The sequence below is a fragment of the Delphinus delphis genome, chromosome 19, assembly GCF_949987515.2.
Source record: "Delphinus delphis chromosome 19, mDelDel1.2, whole genome shotgun sequence".
Taxonomy (NCBI): domain Eukaryota; kingdom Metazoa; phylum Chordata; class Mammalia; order Artiodactyla; family Delphinidae; genus Delphinus; species Delphinus delphis.
The window spans coordinates 57,175,556-57,200,697 of NC_082701.1; the positions used below are offsets into that span (position 1 = coordinate 57,175,556).

General features: G+C 39.0%; 1 protein-coding gene across 3 annotated transcripts in view; it reads left to right on the forward strand.

Annotated features, from left to right (window-relative positions):
- Positions 1–25,142, forward strand: part of NCOR1 (nuclear receptor corepressor 1) — a 144,944-nt gene that overhangs the window by 3,970 nt on the left and 115,832 nt on the right. For all 3 annotated transcript variants that reach the window (XM_059997383.1, XM_059997381.1, XM_059997382.1), the window contains exons 2-3: positions 17,026–17,203; positions 24,426–24,559. In XM_059997383.1, the coding sequence (XP_059853366.1) occupies positions 17,096–17,203; positions 24,426–24,559 (242 nt within the window). In that variant the 5' untranslated portion in view covers positions 17,026–17,095. The remainder of the gene's footprint in view (positions 1–17,025; positions 17,204–24,425; positions 24,560–25,142) is intronic.

Below are 25,142 nucleotides of genomic sequence, written 5' to 3' on the forward strand. Positions count from 1 at the left end.
AAGCTTGTAAGCTTGTGTGGTAAAAATATTACTTGGATATTACTTGGATTGTTTTCAGATACATATTTTTTTTGGGGGGGGAGGTGCTCCTCTTTGCATGTGAAAATGAGACTATACAAAGACATAAGAATGTTCCTGGGGAGCTCTTCAGTTTGATTCTTCCATGTGTGCTGCTGTTACTTTTATTTAATAATCTCAAAGACAAATCTAAATTGGTTAAAATAAAATGCTCATAATTTATAGAGTTACAGAATGTGGAGTCATGTAGATTATCTAGTCTTACTTGTTTTACTGGTGAATAAACTGAGGGTCACTGAATTGAAGGGGTCTGGCCTAAATTGTTACTGTTGGCCAGTAGCAGAATCCAGTCTTCTGCCTTCCAGGGTAGCTCCTTCTGGGACACCATATCATCCATGGGATGAGTCAATGTGATGATTGACTACTACTTAAAACAAAAATTGGGGTGGGTGGGAAATGAGTGCTCAGTCACTCAGCTTAGATATTGAATTTAGGTACTCCCCCTAACTTTACATTTCTGCAGTGAAAATGTAGCTTGAAAAAACTTGGTATTGATCTACATTAGTAACATGATCACCGGGAATTATGTTTCATTTTTAATCTGCTATGATGATTAAAAATGAAATGACAGTACCTTCTGTCTTCTTAAACAGAAATGTCTTTAAGGTTATCTGGACCTACTGATGTTTAATGGAATTTAAGTGTTACAGTGATGGAAATTTTATTATGCCAATGGTTAGGTACCTCTGAGATACAAATAGATAGGTTAAATTATTTTATATATTAGCTATTGCTTGCTTCACTTACTCTCAAACTTCTGGACTTTTTTTTTTTAAGTGTGAGAAACTTCAATTGTTATATGAAAGCTTAGATAAATAGCGTAAACATGAACTATCTTTTTAATGCCGTGTTGAAAAGCTCATATAGAATGTTAGTTTTCAATAGGTACTCATGCCATAAAATTTGTTTTAAAGGAAAAGGCGTAGTATTCTTTTTAAACTAATGTCCTCACATGAATACTGAAGCATGGCATGTGTGTTTTTTTAATAAATTTTATTTATTTTTTTATTTATATTTGGCTGCGTTGGGTCTTCGTTGCTGCGCATGGGCTTTCTCTAGTTGCCGCGCGCGGGGGCTACTCTTCATTGCGGTGCGCGGGCTTCTCATTGCGGTGGCTTCTCTTGTTGCAGAGCATGGGCTCTAGGCTTGTGGGCTCAGTAGTTGTGGCACATGGGCTCAGTAGTTGTGGCTCGCGGGCTCTAGGGCGCATGCTCAGTAGTTGTGGCGCACGGGCTTAGCTGCTCTGCGGAACGTGGGATCTTCCTGGACCAGGGCTTGAAACCATGTCCCCTGCATTGACAGGCTGATTCTTTACCACTGTGCCACCAGGGAAGTCCCATAGCATGTTTTTTTATTCCACTTGGGCTATTAAATAATATGCCTCTTTTGTGTTGCATTAAGAAGGGTTGTTTTTTTCCCATTCTGTGCTCTTTTCTGGAATGCTATTTCCCTACCTTACTTTTCCAAACTCTACCGCACCTACATACTGCCTATTTTTTGAGGGGTTTTGAGCACATATCACTTCATCCAGGAAGTCAGTCTCCCTCCTCCTCCCTCTTCTCTGAAGAAAAGTGTTTTATGGTCTGGAAATTCTTAATGCCTCACTTACGCCTCTGCTATAACGTCATAGTTATTTATGTGCATGCCCGTTTAGTCCCCACTAGACCATAAGCCCATTGTGGGCATGTCTGTGTCTCAGTTATTTTTTGATCCTTCCCCTGCCCCCACTCCCAGAATAACACTCTGTCCCCAGGAATGGTGTAGTAGAAATTTGTTGAATGCATAAAAAGCAGCCCAGCTGCTTGGTGCAGCTGTGGAAGCCGACGGATACACTTGTGGGAACTTGATGGTGAGTAGTTTTTGGAAATAAAAAAACAGGTAGAAATTCACCAGTGTCAGTGAGATAAAATGTCTGTTATCAGTGAATTATTATTTTTGTTTGTTTGTTTTTGATTTGTTTTGTTTTTTGCAGTACAAGGGCCTCTCACTGTTGTGGCCTCTCCCGTTGAGGAGCACAGGCTCCAGACGCGCAGGCTCAGCGGCCATGGATCACGGGCCCAGCCGCTCTGCAGCATGTGGGATCTTCCCGGACTGGGGCACGAACCCGTGTCCCCTGCATCGGCAGGCGGACTCTCAACCACTGTGCCACCAGGGAAGCCTTGTTATCAGTGAATTATTAAAGCATTTCTTTAAAAAAGTATTTCTCTCAGTTTACTGGGATTTTTGGGAGAAAGAGGAAGTAAGCACAGAATCAGTTCATCTCAGATTATTTGTATTTCAGGTAATATTAGAACAAAAATGTGTTAATTTATATATGCAGGGAACTTTGGAGTTCAGTGCTAGGGAAAAAATGTGAATTAGGAATAGTTGGTTTATAGGATTATTATAAAATCCCTTTGGAGGGATCCCTTTGAAAGAATAGTACTTGATTAGTTTTATATCAAAAATTAAATTTTTGAGTAGATTAGTCAAGAACAAAGGAAGAGAAAAGTTAAGATTACCAAATTATTTTGATCCCCGCCCCCCGCCGGCAGTTTCTACTTGAGGAATAAAGTTTGGAGTGTTTTTCTGTTTTTTTTTCTTCGTTACACATAAACTGAAATTAAACCAGAATAAATTGAGGTTACATTTTTTTAGGAAAATTTGACTAAGTTGTTAGGAGGGCCATAACCTTTATGGTTACAGATTGCCTCCCCCCTCCCCCATACTTTATTTAACTGATAGGCTCTTTTCTTGACATTTTTGTTGTCATACACAGTTTAGCATCAGAGTAATCTGTTTTCGGCAGTTCATTTCCCTTGGCAACAGCGCAGGGATTTGTATAATTTTGAAATGTTTTAAGTAGTAATCATCATGCCTTTGAACTCCTGTTCAAAGACATTTAACTTTGTATTACTTTTGATTAAGTTCTTTTAATTCAGTTTTGAATAACGATAACTTTTAAGTATTTGGAATGAAATCAAAACTTGTGCTTTCTAGGAGTTACAGCCTAAAATATACACAGTGTAAATATACCAGAAGTAGGGAGTGTGTAGTCCACTAACTGAGTGTGTGTGTGTGTTTGTGTGTGAGTGTGAGAGAATGGGAGGAGCGAAGGGGGAGGGCATCAACTGAGCAGGAGGGAAGGGTGGAGGAAGTTACTCCCTATTTACACAAAACCATTTTAATGAGTGAAGGGGGTATGTTAGTTTGAAATCTTTACTTGTCTTTTATTTATTATAAGTAATACATTATTTTACGGAAGTACAATATGGAAGTATATAAAGAAATTGAAGCACTACTTCCTAGATGTAACTTGCTAAGTGTTGTGTATTCGTTCAGGTTTTTTTTTTTTCTGTGTGTATGTAATTTTCTGTATTATGGGACCATGATATGCTGTTCTTGTGTATACTGCTGTTCCATGTTGGTATTTTTAGAGCTACTTCTATCATTAACAGTTACATAGTATTCCACTTATAAAAAGAAAACACTATAATTTGTTTAATTAGTTTCCAGCCAGTACTGTTTTGTCAGAAAAACAAAGCTGTAGTGAATTATTTGTGTGTGTGTGTATGTGTATTTATTTTGTATATTTATGCAAGCAGCTCTGTAGCATAGATTTCTGAAGTAGTGTTGCAGATATATGAATAGTGTAGATCTGGATGGATATTGTCACAGTGTATGGGTATGCCCCAGACCCTGGCCAGTACTAGATATTGCACATAAAAGCATTTTGCCAATTTAAGAAGTGGAAAAAGGGACATCCCTGGTGGCACAGTGGTTAAGAATCTGCCTGCCAGTGCAGGGGACACGGGTTTGATCCCTGGACCAGGAAGATCCCACATGCTGGGGAGCAGCTAAGCCCCTGCGCCACAACTACTGAGCCTGTGCTCTGGAGCCCGTGAGCCCCAACTACTGAAGCCCGAGCGCCTAGAGCCCATGCTCCGCAACAAGAGAAGTCACCGCAATGAGAAGACCGCGTACTGCAACGAAGAGTAGCCCCCGATCGCCGCAACTAGAGAAAGCCCACGCACAGCAACGAAGACCCAATACGGCCAAAAAATAAATTAATTAAAAAAAAAGTGATTCTGACTGGCCTTTATCAGTCACTACTGACGCTGAACATTTTTCAATGAAGGGAGTTGTATTTCTTTTAGAAATTATCTACTTTTGTTCTTTGGTTATTTTTTGATAGGATTGGTGTTTTTCAGATTGATTTGAAGAGCTGTTTACATATTAGGGTATTCACTTTTTACGTATGTGCACATCCCCCTACCCCCCAGCTGTTCTTTTGTAGTATTATGTAGTCAGATATATCCAACTGGGACTGTGCTGGCTATGTGACCTTGGGCAGATTACTTAACCTCTCTAAGCCTTAATTTCCTTATTTGTAGAATGGAAATAGAGATAATGTAAATAACATTTAGCATAGTGGCTGGCACACGGTAAGTAAAAATTCTAAATGTTAGCTGTGTTCATTATTGGTCTATATATGGCTTCTGAGTTTCATGCTCTGCTTAGACCTTCCTTAGTCTAAAATTTAAAATATTCATCCATCTATTAAACTGAAAAAGCAAAGTGAGGAATATTAAGTATAGTATGCTACTGCTTGTTTTAAAGAGGAAACATAATGTGTACATATTCACTTTTATATCGGAATATTTCTGAAACAAAACCTAAGAAACTGGTATTCCTTGTTGCTTGCTGTAGGATGGAGAACTGAGAGGCACATGAGTGAGAGACTTGATTGTATACCTTGACTGTATTTTTTTTTATTTTTTTATTTTTTTGGCTGCGTTGGGTCTTTGTTGCTGTGTGCAGGCTTTCTCTAGCTTCTGAGATTGGGGGCTACTCTTCGTTGTGGTTGCTGGCTTTTCATTGCGGTGGCTTCTCTTGTTGCGGAGCATGGGCTCTAGGCGCATGGGCTTCAGTAGTTGTGGCACGCGGGTTCAGTAGTTGTGGCTCACAGGCTCAAGAGTGCAGGCTCAGTAGTTGTGGTGCATGGGCTTAGTTGCTCTGCCACATGTGGGATCTTCCTGGACCAGGGCTCGAAGCCGTGTCCCTTGCATTGGCAGGCGGATTCTTAACCACTGTGCCCCCAGGGAAGTCCCTTGATTGTATTTTTAAAACAAAGAAGTCTTTAGATTTTAATTTTTTATTTTATTATTATTATTTTTGCTTTGCCTTCCTTTCTTTTCCTTTTTTTAAACTTCTAATTTTTGGGGTCCATCTGGAATTCATTTCTAGTATAGGACATGAGGTAGACATATATTTTGGGGGGATAGAGGTGTGTATGTTTTTTCCCCTGAAATAACCAGTTGTGTCAGCACCATTTGGTGAATAATCCAGCCTTTGCCCCAGTTACCAGATTTGCACCTTCTATCAGTTTACTAAATATGTTTGGAACTGTTTCTAATCTGTTATGTTTTCTTGATATATGTTATCATATTCTTTAAATTACTGTTGTTGTATAATTTTGATACTAGTAGGGTTAGTCATCTGTTCATTACTCTTTTTTTTTTTTTTTCAGACTTTGGCAATTCTGGTCTATGTATTCTTCTGGATGAACTTTAGAATCATTCTGTGAGGTTCAAAAAGAAATCTTGCTGAGATTTTTATGGGGAATACTGAATAGTGATTGGCAATATTGAATTCATAGGTTAATTTTAGGAAAATTGACACCTTTGTGTACTTCCTATCCTTTTTTTCAAACAGACTTTTATGTTCTTCAGTAGATTTTCAAACTTCAAATAAGTTCTGCACATTTCTTGTTTCTTTTGTCCAACAAATATAGTAGGGAATCAAACAGGGAGTTTATATTCTAGTGGGGGAAGCCAGTTTAAGTAAAACAAATGAGTGCATTTCAGATTATGATTGATCTATAGAAGAACAAAAAGGGTAACTGGAGGGTGGCTGGGAAAAGGCCCTTATGAGAAGATGGCATTTGAACTGAGACCTAATTTTGAGGAGTCCTTGGCCCCAAGGGTGAGCCAGGAAGAGCATTCCAGGCAGAGAGTAAAGGACAAAGGCCTGAGTCAAGGAAGGACCTGGCCCTGGGTGAGGGAGCTGGAAGGAAGCTCCTTGTGGCCTCCTGAGCAGTTGTGGGGGCAGGTGGGAGCCCCTGGGCCACAGTGAGGAGTTCAGCTTCTGTTTGAAGTGCGTGGCAGCTCCGGAGGAGTCTTGAGCAGAAGAGTGATGTGTTCTGATTTATGGTTTAAAAAACATTTGGCTTTTTGAGTGGAGAAAGTATTGAAGTGGGAAGTCCAATTAGGAGTTTCTTGCAGCAAGAGATGAGGATGGGGGTAGTCAAGATGGAGAAGCATGGGAGGCTTGGGGGCGGGGCATGGAAGGAAGGCTAGGACTTGCTGTTGGAATTGGTGTGTTGAGAGCTAAGAACTCTTAGGTGCTGGGGAGGCCGTGTGTGCAAAGAAGAGATGGTCCCTGCCCTCAGAGGTCTCTGATGGTTTTGTTTATTATTATTATTATTGTATAGAATTCAGTACCTTTTAAGTCAGTTGCTTTTTTTCTACTTTATTTTGGTATATACCTTAGAAGTAGAGTATGTTCATTAGCCTTGTTTTTTTTGCTTCCTAATCTTTAGCAGTCTCTCTTAGCAGGTCAAAGGGGAGGCAGCAAAACATGATCTTTAAGATAGCTCTGAGCTAAAAAAATTACCTTGTAGAAGTTACTCAGCCTCTCCAGTGCCTTACTTAGGGGTAATAGTGGAACTAGTGTTCTAGGTGAGCTCGTGCACACCATGCTCTTAGTACACTGCTGGGGATGTAGCAAAGCCTCAATAAATGGTGACTTTTTGTTATTCTCCTTAGGTATTGTCATGTCTATTAATCCCAAGCATCCAAAGTTAACATTTTTCTTTTTTTTTTTTTTTTTTTTGTGGTATGCGTGCCTCTCACTGTTGTGGCCTCTCCGCGTTGCGGAGCGCAGGCTCCGGACGCGCAGGCTCAGTGGCCATGGCTCACGGGCCCAGCCACTCCGCGGCATGTGAGATCTTCCCAGACCGGGGCACGAACCCGTGTCCCCGGCATCGGCAGGCGGACTCTCAGCCACTGCGCCACCAGGGAAGCCCAAAGTTAAAATTTTTCTGATCTCAATACCCTGTTCTTTGTGTTGATGGAGGAGAGGGTTGGTAAATAGTTGTCCTTTTTTTTTTTTTTTTAAGTCTTTATTGAATTTGTTTCAATATTGCCTCTGTTTCATGCTTCGGTTTTTTGGCTGCGAGGCATGTGGGATCCCAGCTCCCCGACCAGGGATCAGACCCGCAACCCCCCGCACTGGAAGGCAAAGTCCCAACCACTGGACCGCCAGGGGGGTCCCAATAGTTGTCCATTTTCACTTTGAAATATATTCATTCTTATAGCTGGAGTGAATATTGCTCAATTTAGAGAATTAGGGTAGTACAGTGCCGCTGTGCCACAGGGTTCTCAGTCATCTGCCGGCTGCCGTCTGCCTGCTGCTGCTGTCTTTGGAAACTTCTCCTTTCTCACCTTAGGTAGGGATAGCGTAGTGTTGTTTTCACTCAAGAATTATTTATTGAATGTCTGTATTCTTAGATTAATGAAATGATTATGCCCATATTAATGTGTTCCTTTCATTGTCATACTTTATCGGGGGTAGGGTAGTCTAAAATGTTTTTTTCTTTAGCTCCCCTTTATCTGTCTTCTAAGTGAGATGTCATTATGTCAAAAGAGGCCACAAATAAAACACCTTGTTAATGACATTCCCCCAGAGTAACTCCTCCCCGCCCCGCAAAGGGAAGAATGCTTTAGATTATTTTACAGGAGAAATTCTGTTCCAGTTTAGCACCACTCTGATCTCATACAAATTACAGAGTTCACTTGGATGGTTCTAGCCTCTGTATCCTCTCCTGGAGGCTGGACCCCGAGATAGGCTCAGATGGCTCCAAACCTTCGCCAACCCAGAGACTCTTAGGTGGTTGGGATATCCCAGGGGGTGGTCCTTAGCCTCTCCCTGTCTCCTGGGCTTTTGGAGTTGGACTAGAGCTGAACTGCTTTGTGAGAATTAATGAGACCCGATTTGCCTCAGTTTAGTATCCAGTGTTTGGCACCTGCAGTGTCATAGAGGCCATTCTCGTATGCCATACTTTTGTATCGAAAAGTATTATTTGGTCATTTAAAAGAAAATTGAATTGTGTCCTTTTCCTGCTTTGGTGAAATGTGGATTTCACCTCTGTTGTGACCCTTGGTGGAGTCATTCTTGGTCATCTAAAGAGGCGTCTGTAGTCCTTCCACAGCGAAGTATATTTTTAGCTCTTTTTCCAAGACAGCTTAGGCCACCTTGAAAACCTATCCAAGTACATTTTGATTATGCAGAGATTGTAGGCCAAAAGCCAGGAGTTCCTGGGGAGAAAGGATTTGTTTTTTTTGTTTTATTGGTGTTTTTTTTTTTAGGATTGCATTTGAAATATTGTTTTGCAAGATAAGTTTCCTGTTGAGTAAATTTGTGTGTGAGTATGTGTGTCTTTATTATGTTAATATGGGAAGATTCAAAGAGAAATTTAAATAGACTGACTTCATTTTACTGTATTTTATTACCTGTTTGCAAAACGTTGGAGGCTAGTTCTGAGTTTATCTCCAAAATTCTGATAAAATGTGTGCTCGTCACTTATAACAATGACATCTGGTTTTAGTATATTATTTTCATCCTAGAATACAATTATATATGTTTATGATATGAGGTTGTTGCACATAAAATCTTGACCAGGTTTCTTAAACATTTCACAGAATTTTTATAGTCCATGAGTCAAGCATGTAACTGTGAGTTAATGAGTTTTGGAGCTATGAAGTGAACTTAAAATTGGAAACTGCCATTTAAGGTTTTCCCTTCCCCTTCAGCCTCCACTTTAAACCGATTCTTTTACTTCAGTTGTTTTCAAACTGTCAAGTGTTCTGTGGAGGTGTCTTGGTGAGCCAGGACTGGAGTGAGGGTCCGAGGCAGGACGGGAATGGGGAGGGGGCTGAAAAGACAGATTTAGGTTCCGCGTTCTCCCTGAATCAGAGTATTTCTTCTTTGTGTATTTTATACATTTGGCTTCCATGTAAGATGTTTGAGGAAAGAAAGAGAGCTGGTTAAACAAGGGTCTGAACTGTTGTGTTGTGTCTTGTGGGTAAGTTTTTTTTGTTTTTTTTTTTTTGCGGTACGCGGGCCACTCACTGCTGTGGCCTCTCCCGTTGCAGAGCACAGGCTCCGGACGCGCAGGCTCAGCGGCCATGGCTCACGGGCCCAGCCGCTCCGCGGCATGTGGGATCTTCCCGGACCGGGGCATGAACCCGCGTCCTCTGCATCAGCAGGCGGACTCTCAACCACTGCGCCACCAGGGAAGCCCTAATCTCTAGTTTTGCTGATGTTTTGTTACCACCTGTGGTGGGCTGATAGTAACTAACTTTAATTTATTTTTAAGATGATTCAAATTAAACTTCACTAAAATCACATGAGAAAACTGGGACGTCATGAAGGATTGGTTATGATAAAAGGGAAACACGGACAAATCATTTGACTTATATTTGAATGACATTGAATGTATGTGTTGAAATCAGGACTATCATTGCTGAAAATGAAAATAAAACAACACTGTACTCTATAGATCTCTCATCATGTAGGCCACTGATGGAAAAAAATTTGGATGACCTTGAGCTAAGATCTTTCCTTTTGCCTCTCCATTCCATTTATAGCTTTATTTACTTAGGATGTCTGAATTGGGAGGAGAGCTCAGAGACAGATCACCTAAGCATTTCTTAGGGGTGCAGATCAGAATTACTTGGACAATGTATAAAATATTTGTGAGCATTCATACAGTGAAATACATTACAGCAATAGAAAGAATGAAGAAGCTCTTTATGGAGTCATGAAAACGATTGTCAAGATCTATTAAGATGTTAAGTAATAAAAGCAAGATATAGAACAGTATATTATCTACTCTGCTCCCATTTATGTAGGGGGCAAAGTGTGTGTGTGTGTGTGTGTGTGTGTGTGTGTGTGTGTGTGTGTGTGTGTGTGTGTGTGTGTGTGTGTGTGTGTGTGTGTGCTGTTTCTAAAGGATACTCCAGAAACTAGTAACTTTGGTTGTCTTTTGGGAGGAGAACTGAGTAGAAGCTGGGGACAGGGTGAGAAGGAGATTTTTCCCTCTGTATTCTGTGGTACTTTGAGAAACTCTTAAACCTTACGTATAATATCTATTTCCAGAAACAAAAACAAACAAAGCCTCCCCCCCGCACATACACACGTTGACTTTTCCCCTTCCACTAGCAGGTGCAGGTGTGTAGGAAGGGAGTGCTGCCCAGGTGGTTTTTTTGTTTGTTTTGTTTTAATTAGTAGGAAGGAATGGTTTATTTTTATTCATTTATTTATTTTTAAAATTTATTTTATTTATTTATTTTTGGCTGTGTTGGGTCTCTGTTGCTTTGCGCAGGCTTTCTCTAGTTGCGGTGAGTGGTGGCTTCTCGTTGTGGAGCACTGGTCTAGGCGTGCGGGCTTCAGTAGTTGTGGCTCTTGGGCTCTAGAGTGCAGGCTCAGTAGTTGTGGCACACGGGCTTAGTTGCTCCGCGACATGTGGGATCTTCCTGGACCAGGGCTCGAACCTGTGTCCCCTGCCTTGGCAGGCGGATTCTTAACCACTGCCCCACCAGGGAAGCCCCTTGGTGGTTTTGATGGGTGGTCTCACCGCACATCTCAGCCTCTCAGAGTAGCTCACTACCTGCTGAGAAAGCTGCACAGCATCACAGAGAACACTAGCTTCTCCCATTTTTGCCGCTGACAACTTTGTGACATAGAGAAATGATTGAATTTCTCTGTGCTTCAGATTCCTGGTCTGTGAAAGCGCTGTTAGTTGGGCCTTGTGGGGGAGCAGGCAGGAAGCAGTCCGGGAGGCGTTGGCCCTCTTCTTACCCCTTCCCTGGCTGCTGCTGGGACAGCAGGAACAGTGCAGTGAGTAGTAGTAAGGATGGTAACATTTAAAAAGTTGTTTTCTCTTAAGTTTTCTTTTAAGGTTAGATTGAATGGCAGTTCTCTAGAAAATTTTATTTTCTAAGCCTAGCTGGGTAGGAATTTGGATCAAGTTGGTGCACTGAATTTTGCTCTTCCCAAATCCCTTAAGATGATGAAAAAGAAAAAAGAAAACTTAAGCCGTGTGTCAATAATATATAGTATTGTTTTCTGTATTTCGAACATACGTATCATTCTACAAGTTGTTTTCACCAAGCTTTACTTTTTTTGAGGTTTATATGTATTGAAACATAGCTGTAGTTTATTCATTGTAACTGCTGTATAGTATTTTATCATATGAATATGGAATTTAAGCTGTCTTCAAATTTGCCTATTGCGCTGCTGCAATAAATATCCTTTTGTATGTACATGCGAGTTTCTCTAGGGTATATCCTGAAATTGCTGGGTTGTAATAAGAATGATTCGCATTTCAGATCGGTGTGGAAAGGCAGACATGTTTAGTAAGAGTTTTGTTTGGATAATTAACTATCAAGTAGTAAAGAAAATACATCTAGACCCCTACCTTACCATTCTTTAGAAAAAAAATTTAGATGATTAAGGAGCTAAATGTATTAAAAAACTTTAAGAAGTGTAAAAGGGGAAAGTAGAAGAATATTTGAAAATTTTGGGGTAGAGAAGGTCTTCAGAAAGACAAAACAGGTTATGAATGCTGAAAGAAAATATTTGTAACGTAAGGTCACACACCAGCAGAACCCCATGCAGTCTCCCCCACCCAGTCTCAGGCCTGGCCTCAGTCACCCTCTCCCTCACTCCCCCTCAGCATCCTTGCTTTGCCTTAGGGCTTCTCTAGTTTCTCTCCATGGAATGCTCTTGTCTTTTCAAGGCTTTGGCTCAAAAGTCATCTTAGAATATAATTTATTACCCAAACTGGGACCGTTTTGAGAAGGAAATGGAGCATAGTTAATAACTGCACTGGGATAGTAGTTGTAAATTGGGTCTGTTTCAGGAAATTGGGGCATACGGTCATCCTAGCTGAGATTGGCTTTCTACCTGCCAGACGTGTCTCCCTTTCCCTTCTCCCATCCTGTTTTATTTATAGCACTTTATCATAGTATTTTGTGGTCACTTATTGTCTACGTCACCTCAAGATAAGATGCCAATCGTGGTCTCATTCTATGCCAGCATTTAGAGCTGTTGACACACAGTATATACTGTTCAGTAGATGTTAACTGAATACGTACATGATATTTCTGCCTTTGGCCTTGAAGTCTTGTGAAGATGTGATAGACACATGAAAAATAGAGAAGTAGTGGTATATACAAATCATACTTATATAAAACAAAATGTTCTCATTTATAAGAACTTTTTTTTGTGGCATGTTCTAAGTAAAATTTTTCATTAGCTAAATTTCTTAAAAAACAATTTTCTAAGCTTGTGTATTGGATATTTAGGACAGTTCCTTGAGAAACATCCTCAGGCATTCATTTTTGGATATATCTGTATTGAATAACCAAATGAATTCCTCGATGTGGATTTGCTGTGGTAGAGGATATGCATATTTTCAAGGCTGATGCTGTATAAATTGCCATTCTTCTTTAGAAAGCAATTTGTACCCATTTTACATACACACCAGTAATGTGTGCAACAGTACCTTTTTCTCTAAACCCTCACCAGACACTAAGCATTATTTTTTAATATTTTGCCAGTTTCTTTGTTTTACTTTTCTGTCATTATTGAAGTTGACTTCATTAATTTTATTTCCTTTGTTAATCTCATATTTCTGTCATATCTTATATTTCTGTTGCGATCATTTTTTCTTATTGACTTGTAAGATACATATGTATATGTATATCAGAATTTTGCTGTTGTGCTTTTTCTGGTTTGCGGTTTGCCATTTTAGGGTGTCTTTGTTTTACAGAAAAATTTTTCTCTGTCAAAGATAACAATCTTGTTGTTTGTGCTTTTGGGGGTTGTGCTTAGGAGGGTGTCCTCTGTCCCTTGTTTGTATATGTGTTTCTGTTAGGTTTCTTGAAAGTCCTGCAAACGTTACCTGGTCTTTTGAAGGACCCCAGATTGGAAATCACTTTGGGAATATCAGTGTCCTTAATTTTCTTGCCTTATCCTAAGCGTCAAGGAACAAATTAAAGGGACAAAAAGCTTTCTGGAGAGAGATTTAGGACAGAAACCTACGACTGGATGCAGTAACTCTCTAATACTGTATTTCAGCAAAAAGATGTCTTTGCTTATAAGATACTGTTATTTACCTCTAAGATTAAAGGAAAAGTACTACTCATGAAACCATAAAATGCTAGTGATTGTGGGATGGATATTGACTTCAGAGTTTTTAAGGTATGAACATGTGGGTATTAGAATTCGTGAACTATGGAATATGTCAACTTGGACTGCAGCACAGTTGTTTTTATTTATTTTTTAATAAATTTATTTATTCATTTAACTTTTGTCTGCATTGGGTCTTTGCTGCTGCACGCGGGCTTTCTCTAGTTGCAGTGAGTGGGGGCTACTCTTTGTTGCGGGGCACAGTCTTCTCATTGTGGTGGCTTCTCTTGTTGCAGAGCACAGGCTCTAGGCATGTGGGCTTCAGTAGTTGTGGCACACGGGCTTCAGTAGTTGTGGCTCGCAGGCTCTAGAGCGCAGGCTCAGTAGTTGCGGTGCACGGGCTTAGTTGCTCCGTGGCATGTGGGATCTTCCCGGACCAGGGCTCGAACCCGTGTCTCCTGCATTGGCAGGCGGATTCTTAACTACTGCGCCACCAGGGAAGCCCCGGCACAGTTGTTTTTAAATCTTGTGGTTGCATTGTATAGTTTTTTTGCTTGTCTGATTTTGACTAGGTAATTTTTTAAAAAAAGCTTTATTGAAGTATAATTTATGTACCTTAAAATTCATCCATTTACATTGTACAATTCAGTGGTTTTTAATATATTAGAGATATGTGCAGATACCACTACAGTCAATTTTAGAACATTTTCATCACCTCAAAAAGAAACCCCAATACAATTATTCAGCCTTAAAAAGGAAGGGAATTTTGATACATGCTAACACATGGATAAACCTTGAAGATTTCTGCTAAGTGAAATAAACCAGTCACAAAAGGACTGGTGACTCATATGATTCCACTTATATGAGGTCCTTAGAGCAGTCAAGTCCATAGAGACAGAAAGTAGAATGGTGGTTCCAGAGGCTGGGGGAGGGGATGGAGAGTTAGTGTTTACTGGGTGTAGAGGTTCTTGTGGGGAAGATGAAAATGCTCTGAAGATGGACGGCGTGATAGTTGCACAGCAATGTAAATGTACATAATGCTACAGAAATGTACACTTAAAAATGGCTAAAATGGTGAATTTTATGTTATGTGTATTTTACGACAGTGAACAACAAAAGAAACTGCATACACTTTAGCCATCACCTACTATTCCTCCACCCCACCCCACCATCCCTAAGCGCCCACTAATCTACTTTCTGTCGCTATGGATTTGGCTGTTCTGGACTTTCATATGAAAGGAATCATCAGTCACTATGATTGGCTTCTTTTACTTAGCATATGTTTCAGAGTTTGTCTAAGCTGTAGTGTGTATCAGTGCTTTGTTCTTTTTTGTGGCAGAATAATATTCCCTTGTATGAATATACCTGATTTTATCTATCTGTTCCTCCGTTGATGGACGTGACATTTGGATTGTTCAACGTTTGTATAGTTATTTTGGGACTTAACTTGAGATCTCATGATTCTAAGACGTAAAAACCTACTCCACCTGTATTAAGCAAAGAGGACTTACTGTGAGACTATGTAGGCCGTTTAACAGGTATCCAAGGAGAAAGAAAGAAATACAGCACCTTCTCTGGGGACTGATTCAAGGAGTGTGAGCCTAGGCAGTTCCCAGTGTGTCTCGGAGGGCCTTTGAGGTCTCTGGGCTCCACTTCTCTCTGCTCCTGTTCTGGTCTGTGTCTGGACTGGCGTCCTCTGCTCCCCTGTAACTTCTCTGGCACATGCTCTGGCTCACCTTGACTCCTACTCTGGCCAGTTCGCAATAGCTAATGTTCTCAATTCAGATTCCTGGAAGGGGATCTGATTGGTACAACCCGGGTCCAATAGAGTAGTTCACTTGACATAAACATCATGTCAAAGCCACACCTTAACAGGGCCAGAGTTTCTAGGAGTGCAGGGTAGAAGGAGTGCAGAGACCTGGTGTGACCTGCCTCTGTAGGGCACTCATGCTAGTCAATCTGAAGACGGCCTGATTCTCTAGGCCAGTGGTCATCAAACTTTCTGGCCTCAAGACTCCTTTTATACTCTTAAAAATTATTTGGGACTCCAAAGAGCTTTTGCTTATGTGGGTTGTATGTGTTGATATTTACCATATTAGATACTAAGATGGGGAAATTTAAAAGATATTTATTTAAAAATAATATAAACCCAAATCTTAACGTAAATAACATTTTAATAAGTATTTTCCAAAATATAACAAAAAATTTGATGAGAAGAGTGGTATTGTTTTACATTTTGGCAGACCTCTTCTGTATCTGAAAAGAAGGTAGCTTGTTTCTCATTTCTGCTTCAATCTTGCAATACGTTTTTTTTTATATATATAAATTTATTTTATTTATTTATTTTTGGCTGCTTTGGTTCTTCGTTGCTGTGCGCGGCTTTCTGTAGTTGCGGCGAGCAGGGGCCACTCTTCGGTGCGGTGCGTGGGCTTCTCATTGCGGTGGTTTCTATTGTTGAGGAGCACGGGCTTTAGGTGCGCGCGCTCAGTAGTTGTGGCTCGCGGCTCAGTAGTTGTGGCTCTCGGGCTCTAGAGCGCAGGCTTAGTAGTTGTGGTTCGTGGGCTTAGTTGCTCCATGGCATGTGGGATCTTCCCGGGCCAGGGTTCGAACTTGTGTCCCCTGTATTGGCAGGCGGATTCTTAACCACTGTGCCACCAGGGGAAGCCCCAGTATGTTGTTTTGATGGACGTTTATGAAGAAAAGCTAACCTCAGGTAGACATGTATTTAGAAAAGGGAGGGGGTATTTTAATAGCCTTTTAACATAATTGTGGATATTCTTTGATATCACACCCAAACCAGACAAATGGTAAATTTTTAAAGGTTAGTTACTGTGTAGAATCTGAAACCATATTAGTAAACCTTTCATATTCTGTCACATTAAACATTTATTGGTTTGTCTTGCGCCTATTTATTTAACTGTGGTAAAATGTTTTGTACTTTAAATAAATATTTCATTTATGCCTTATTTTGTAATTCTGTATTGGTCATTTGGAAAATACTGATTCATTGAGTTATGCAGATCTTCAAATTTCATTATGTAATATCACACTTGTTAATACCACCACCAATCTTGCCAGAAAAATCTTTAAATGTGGGGAAGCCGTCAGGCTCATGGTGACAGATGGAAGTTTTTCCAAAATCCTCATTTTCAAAAAAAATTTGGCAGTTGTTTTTCTTGAAGTGATAGACTCACTTTGTTCTTCCTTGAAAGCTTTTCTATCCCTAATGCCTTCTTAGGCTGTCATTTTGGGGCAGAATTATTTAATAAAGACAATATTTCCTCTGCACAAATGCTTACCTTATAAATACTCTTGAATCCTTTTAACAGTTGACTTTTTCACAACCCCCAAATTTACAGCCATAGATTTTTGTTTTTGTAATATGTAATATTTGCGTTTCAGATATTTACTGAAAGAAGGATGTTTACTGAGCAGTTGCTATGTGCTGGCTCCTGAGCTAAGATTTTATGTGTGTTCACTTTGTGTAGGTACTGGTATTATTTGTGATATGTTAAAGAAACTTTTTTAAGTATAGAGAAAAAGACCCATTGATGTTTTTAAAGCCCCAGTAACTTCTATTATATTAAGTAAGTAAGAGAGAAAGCTTTTACTGATAATAGTGGTTTTGTTTATGTAGCTATAGTTGTGTTATTGGAAGCACACCTGGTGCTTTAGTACTTATCAATTCTTTTCTTTCCCCATCCTGTTTAGGTGATTTCCTAGAAGCATGATTGTTTGTTGCACTTGATCTCACAACCTGGTGAGGACTTCTTTACTGATAATGTCAAGTTCAGGTTATCCTCCCAACCAAGGAGCATTCAGCACAGAGCAAAGTCGTTATCCTCCCCACTCTGTTCAGTACACCTTTCCCAGCACCCGTCACCAGCAGGTAAGGAACAGCTATTATGCAAGTTGCATACGTATTTTGTGTTTTTCTTTACTCTTTCCATTTAATACATTTGTTGGTCAGAAACCAAATACAATTATATATATATAAAATTGTTATATATATTTTTTAATGGCAAGAACCATTCTCAAAGGTGGGGGACCAAAGGTTAGGGATTAATTATATTTATCTTCTTATTGTGACTTTATGCCAGATTTCAGGAGGTGAACATGTCTCTGCTTCTGATTGTAGGAGTTGTTGATGGATAGAGAAGAATCAATTGCCTAGAGTTTCTAAGTTAAGACCTCTGTTTATGCGCCAAGTTCTGGTTGAGTATTAAGCTGGCCGGATGACTTGGCCTCTCTTGAGTGAGGGCCAGGTCCTGTGCTAAGGTTTTCTGTATGTGTGTTTACTCTGTGTAGCTACTGGTATTATTTGTGATATATTAAAGAACCTCTGCCTTGAGAGATTTGATGGTAGGAAGATGAGTTTGCATGATTGTTTTACCTTGTGAAAAATAAAATAGGTGAAATTATCAGCTTAGAGTGTGCCAGGGACGGGGGTGTAAGAGGTTTGAAGAAAAGAGAAGGGAAGGGATGAAATGGTCATTTTGGAGAACAAGAAAGCACACTTACCAGCAAATATAGTTGAGTACTACTGGGTACTACCGAGGACTCCTTTAAAGCATGGTCATGATTACAAAGTGAGAAGGGACATCCTTACGTTGTTTCTGTTTAGGGGAACATTCAGTCTTTCACTATTAAGTATAATATTAGTCGCATTTTTTTGTAGATGTCCTTTTTTGGTTGAAGAAGTCACTTTCTACTGCTAGATTGAGGATTCTTACATGGTTAGGTGCTGAGTTTTGGTTGTGTGTCCTTCCTGCCCCAGTGCTATTCATCTGATTACTGATTTCCTAGGTTATTGTTGCTGCTGCTTTCTTTTTTTTTAATCGACTTTGGAATTTACTTTATAATAAAATTGTATTATATGTGTACATTTTGACAAGATTCATACAACCATAAAACCACCACCAAAATGAAGAAAGAAAAAAATGTCTATCACCACAGAAAGTTCCCTTGTGCCCTGTCCAGGTCAGGCCTCCTCCCCCACTTCCCACAAACCTCAACTCCCAGGAAACTGTGGTCTGCTTTCTGTCATAACAGATTACCTTTGTCTTGAGTTTCACATGAACTCTTTTGTCAATGGCTTCTTTTCTGTCCCATAATACTTTTGAGGTTTATCCATGTTCTCGCGCATCTTGGTAATTAATTTCTTTTTATTGCTGGGTATGGATATACCATAATTTGTTTATCCAGTCACTTATTCCAGTTTTTGGTTATTACAAATAAAATTGTTTAGGAGATATGTATCTATGTATTAGCTGTATCTACTAGATTACATAAAGAAGCTTTGCCTTCTTTTCTTATGGTATTCTTGGGAGATACGTTTTTAATCTTATCAAGTCCATTTTATTTTTGTCTTTAATATTTCTTGCTTTTTGTGTCATATTTGAGAATTTTTTTGCCAAACTCAAGGTCACTAAGATTTTCTTCTATGTTTTCTTCTTAGAGGCTTTAAAACTTTGGGTTGTTACATTTAAGTTTGTGATCTATTTTGAATTACATTTTGTTTATGGTGTGAAGTAAGGGTTGAAGCCATTGTTTTGCATGTGGGTATTCAGTTCTAGAAATCATTTGTTGAAAAGATTATCTTTTCCTCACTGAATTGCTTTGGCATTTTCATTGAAAATCAGTTGATCATATATATGTGGGTATATTTCTGTTCTCTCTACACTGATATGTTTTGTCTTTCTTTATCTCACAAATGTGATTTTTCTGTGTAAACAAACATTTAATCTTTTAATAAAGCACTGCACACTGTCTTGATTATTAGAGCTTTATAATACCCTGAAGCTAAGTAGTGTGATTCTTTCCTGAATTGTTGTTTTGGATATTCTAGCACCTTCGCATTTTAGAATCAACTTGTCAGTGTCTACAAAAAAGCTTGCTGGGATTTTGATTTAGACTGTATTGAATCTAGAGATTAATTTGGGAGAGAATTGACAACTTTGAATGTTCATGAACATGGTATATCTCTCCATTTATGCAGGTCTGCATTAATTTTTCATAGTAATGTTTGGTAGTTTTCAGTGTACAGGTCATGTACATCTGTTGTCACATTTATTCTTAAATATGTAATATTTTTAACGTGATTGTTACTGGTACTTATTTTTGAATTTCAGTTTTCAGTTCATTGCTGCTATGTATATTTATCTTCTATCCTGCAAACTTATTTGCTACTTCTACTTGCTTTTTTATGGATTTCATAGGATTTTCTGTGTAGGTGATCCTGTAACCTGAGAATAAAGACAGCTTTTGCTTCTCCCTTTCCAAACTAGATGTCTGTTCTCTTTCTTCCTTATTGCACTGGCTAAAATACCTAGTACTGTGTTGAATAGAAGGGGTGAGAGGGAACATCCTTGCCTGGTTTCTGATCTTAAGAGGAAAGCATTCAGCCTTTCACCATTAGGAAGGTTATTAGCTTGGGAAGTGTTTCCTCCCCCTGTATTTTCTTAAAGAGTCATTGTAGGATTGGTATTGTTTTCTTCCTTAGATATTTGATAGAATCTAAGCCATTTGGGCCTAGAATTTTCTTTGTGGGAAGAATTTAAGTGATAAATTATTAACTCAATTTCTTTAACAGTTATAATTCAGATTCTTTACTTTTTCTTGAGTCAGTTTGGGTATTTTGTTGTTCAAGATACTAAATTTATTGCTGTGATTTATCATACTATTTCCTTATTGTTTCAGTGTCTTTTAGATCTGTTGTGATGTCATTCCTTGTGTTAATAAGTGGTTTTTTTCCCTTTTTTTCTTTATTAGTCTAGTTAGAGGTTTATCAGTTTAATAGATTCTTTTCCTTGAAGAACTAGCTTTAGTTTCATCCATTTTTTGCTTTTTTTTTGTATTTTACTGATTTCTGTCCATATTATTTTCTCCCTTCTATTATATAATTGCCCACATATATGTGATTTCTGACTCCTTTCACTTCTTTGTATATATTCAGGTTTCCTTTTGCTACATTTTCTTCCTGCCTGAAGAGCATCGTTTATTTCTCTTAGTGCAGGTGTTTTGGCAGTGAACTTGCACAGCTTTTATTTACCTGAAAAAGTTTACTTCAACTTGAGTTTTGAAGAATGCTTTCACTGGATATAGAATTCTAGGTCGACAGTTATTTTCTTTCAGCATTTTAAGAGATGTAATTCGTTGAACTCTGACGTGTTTGGTTTCTGACCAGAAGTCTTTGCTCATCCTTATCTTTGTTTATTTAAATATATCTTTTCCCCCCTCTGGTTACTTTTAAGATTTCTCTCTTTATCAGTGTTTTTCAGCAATTGATTTTGATGTGCCTTTGTTGTGCTTTTTGAATGTATGTGTTACTGACTTTAGCATTCACTGAGCTTCCTGCCTCTGTGTATTCGTCATTTTCATAAAGTTTGGGCAGTATTCAGCCATTATTTCTTCAGGTATATTTTCTGTCTCCTCTACTCTAGTTTCCTTCTGAGACACCAGTTACTCCTATATTATTTTATCCTACAGGTTACTGGACCTCTGGTCTCCCCCCCGCGCCCCCGCCACCGTTTTTGTACCCATTTGCTTTATTTTGCTATGGTTTTCATGTTCACTGATCTTTTCTTCTGCAGTTTCCAACCTACTGTTAATTTCATCCTGTGAAATTATCATTGCAGGCATTGGATTTTTAATTTTTGATTAGAATATGAACATTGCTGGATTTTGCTGTATTCCTTTAAAGAAGGTTGGATTCCTTTTGGTAGGCAGTGAAGTTACTTTTGAGCTTTATTTTTAAACACTCTTAAGGCAAGTTTAGAATAGTCTTTATTCTAGGTCTAATTTATCCTCCAATTCTGAACTTGCCACTTCTGGGCTATCTACTGAATATCTCGTGTATCCAGTGAGATTTCTTATCTCTGGCTGGAGGAAATTTGAATGAGGTCTGGCCTTGTGTGAGCTCTGGGAATTGTTTGTTTTATCATTCCTTCTAACAGTTCTTTCTTCAGAAGTTGTTCTTAGTTCAGCCTTTAAAGACTGGGCTGTGCTCTCCCTATGCATTACAGATTGGAATTCAGCCAAACACTTAAGGGAACACAAATTCATATTTCAGGAAATATTTCTCTGTGTAACTCCCTCCTCTCTGGAAGTCTCCAGAAATTCTATCTGCTTTCCCAAACTAGTATGGTTGCTTCTTCAATGAATAAGATTCTGGGGCACTGTTTGGATGCAATTTGGAAATCACCTCCAGGCAGAAAGCCTGGATTATGCTAGGACTCCCCCATTTGTGTCACTTTTCTCAGAGGTCAAGTCCTGTGCAGCCTATTGTCCAATGTCTGAAAGGAATTCCTACACTTTGTCCAGTTTTTTTTTTGCTGTTTACTGTGGGAATGTAGTTTGGACAGTGTTACTTGCTCATAGCTGGAAGCAGAAGCGTACTATTGTTTCTTTTATTTCGCTCCTTACTCTTCATTTGTCTTGCTGGGTGCATCCTTTAGGAATTCTTTCAGAGACACTGTCACTGGTGAATTTTATGAGTTCCGGAATTCTGAAAAGTCTGTAGTCCTAAAACTTGAACGATGATTTGGTTACTGAATTTGTAGGTTCAAATTTGTTTTCCTCTGAACTTGGAATATGTATTTGTGTTTCGTTCTGTTCAGTGTTGCTGATGAGAAGTCTGCTTTTATTATGATCCTTCTTACTTTGTAGGAAACCAGTTTCTTATTATGACTAGTAGTAGAGTTTTCTCTTCATCTTTTGTTTTCTAAGATTTTGACACGTCCAGTGTGGATTAATCTTTTAAATCTGCTCAACTTTTCTCTTAGGCCGTTTTAAATCTGAGGTCTATGTCTTTTTTAACTTCTGAGAAACGCTATTCTATTATTCACAGAATATTGCCTCTCACCTGTGGATATTGAATGTTGGAACCTTTTACTGTAGCTGCCATTTCTAACTTCTGTAATTTCTGTATCTTTGTGCTGTACTGTGTTATGAGAGAATTCCTCAGTCCTGTCTTTGCTTGCATTTGCCCTTCACCTCTGTCTGTTCTACTATTGTTTAATTTCAGTGATCAACTTTTTACTTTCTTTAATTGTTATTTGGTTCTTTTTGAGGATATTTTAAATACTTTTGTGTCCTTTTTCACTTTCACTTAATCTTGTCTATTTCTTTGGATATAAATTCTTTATTTTTTGAGTTTTGACATACTTTTTTTAAAAAATGATTTTGTCTTAAGTGTTTTTTCTTATTTATGTTTTCAACTTTGTACCTGATATATTTTCATAGACTGTGTATGAGATAATCTTTTTACTGTTATTTGCTTCTAATGAAAGGTTCTGGACCGCCTGTCCTACTCCATGTTTCAGTCTGGCCAGCTCTACTTTATCTGTTTATGATTTTCTAAACTTTTGTTGATATATAATTCATATAACATAAAATTCACCATTTTTAAGTGTATAATATAGTGGTTTTTCATATATTCACTATGCTGGGCTACCATTACCATTATTTAATTCTAGAACTTGTCCATCACCCAAAATGGAACCCCATACATAATAGTAGTCAGCCGCAATTCCTGTCTTCCCTCCGTTCCCGACAACCACTAATCTACCTTCTGTCTCTTGATTTGCATCTTGTAGACATTTCATTTAAATGGAATCATATGTGGCTTCTGAATCTTTTTTTTAAACTTAGCATTATGTTTTCTAGGTTCAACTGTTTTGTAGCATGTATTAGTACTTCATTTTTTTAAATGGCTGAATACTATTCCATTGTACAGATATATCATGCTGTTTATCTATGTATGAGTCGGTGGACATTTGGATTCTGTCTTCTTTTTAGCTATTGTGAATAATGCTGCTTTGACAATTTGTGTACAAATTTTTGTGTGTGGACATATGCTTTTAGTTAGTTTGTCTATATACCTAGGAGTGGAATTCGTGGGTTATTTGGTAATTATGTGTTTATCTGTTTGTGATTGTTAATATCTTTTCAAAAGAAGCTTTGACCTTTTCAACAAAAAGTCAACAAAAGAAAAGTAGAAAAACAAACATAAAACACCCACCTAGAATGATGGAAAAACTATTACTCTTAACTAGCAGGTTGATTCTCTGGACTTCTGTTTCTTAATTTGTAAATACACGTGGATTTAACTAGATGGCTTCTGTGTCCCTTCCAGCTAACCCATTTTAAATTTAAGATAGGAATGCTTTTTAGGATTTCATATTGAACACAAGGGTTTGAGACCTTATTATGTGAATAATATAGATTAGGAGTTATTGTGATATGTTATTAGAAGAATAAATCAAATATAGGTTGAGACTTCCCTGGTGGTGCAGTGGTTAAGAATCTGCCTGCCAATGCAGGGGACATGGGTTTGAGCCCTGGCCTGGGGTGATTGCACATGCTGCGTAGCAACTAAGCCCATGTGCCACAACTACTGAAGCCTGCGAGGCTAGAGCCTGTGCTCTGCGACAAGAGAAGCCACTGCAATGAGAAGCCTGCGCACCACAATGAAGAGTAGCCCCCACTTGCCACAACTAGAGAAAGCCTGCACGCAGCAACAAAGACCCAATGCAGCCAAAAATAAATAAAATAAATAATTTTTTTTTAAAAAAAAAAAAAAATCTGCCTGCCACTGCAGGGGACACGGGTTCGAGCCCTGGTCTGGGAAAATCCTACATGCTGCAGAGCAGCTAAGCCTGTACTCCACAACTACTGAGCCTGCACTCTAGAGCCCGCGAGCCACAACTGCTGAGCCCGTGTGCTGCAACTACTGAAGCCCCCATGAGCCTAGAGCCCGTGCTCTGCAACAAGAGAAGCCCCTGCAATGAGAAGCCCCTGCACTGCAACCAAGAGTAGCCCCCGCTCGCCACAAATAGAGAAAGCCCACGTGCAGCAATGAGGACCCAATGCCCCATAAGTAAATAAGGTTGAACAGGAAATCTCATTTTGAATTCTTTTGAATGATATATAGTTAATGTTGATTGTTTTAGGTTATGGGAAAGAGTTAAATCAGTGAAGGATTGAAATCATTGCTGCTTCTTTCCATACTTAGTGGACCATAACTGCCTTTGTTCATTTGTCCTGGGTTTGGTTTCATGATGCTTTTCACTTCTTGGTTAATAATTAGTTTCTGATTATTTTACCACTAGGAGTTTGCAGTCCCTGATTATCGTTCTTCTCATCTCGAAGCCAGTCAGGCCTCACAGCTCTTGCAGCAGCAGCAGCAGCAGCAGCTTCGCAGACGACCTTCCCTGCTTTCAGAGTTTCACCCAGGTTCTGACAGGTAACAGGCTTTCTTTTATGTTTCCAGCCAGGACTGAACTTGTGTCATTTATTTTATTACTTTAATTTTGTTATATTTATCTTGTAATCTTATTAAGCAAGCTGTCATTACAGTTTATATTTTGAGCTCTTTTATATTTGTTGACCTTTTGGAGTAGTTGTCATAATAGTTAACAAACTCTTAAAAACTTGTTTCCAGAGTTCGGAGTTAATGCTGTGTAGTGGGCAGTCAGGTTGACCTAGGTTTGAATCCTGGTCAGCTGTTGTGGACTTTGTAGCATTGTGTAAACAGGTGTTCTCAATTCAGGCTGCGTATTAGGACCACCTGGGGAGGTTTAAAAGCTTGATTCCCAAGTCCCATCCCAGAATAATTAAATGAGTCTCTGGGATTGGGCCCAGGTCATTCTCATTTGCAGACAGGGTTGCCAGTCAGTGATTTAGACTTCTCAGACCTTAGTTTTCTACCTGTAAAAATAAGGATAATAATGGCATTGTCTGCAAAGGATAAGTATTTGGTCGGGTAATGTTGGCCCCGTCCATGGCAGGTACTCATTTTCTCCAGGGTCCTTACCATTTCTGCGGTC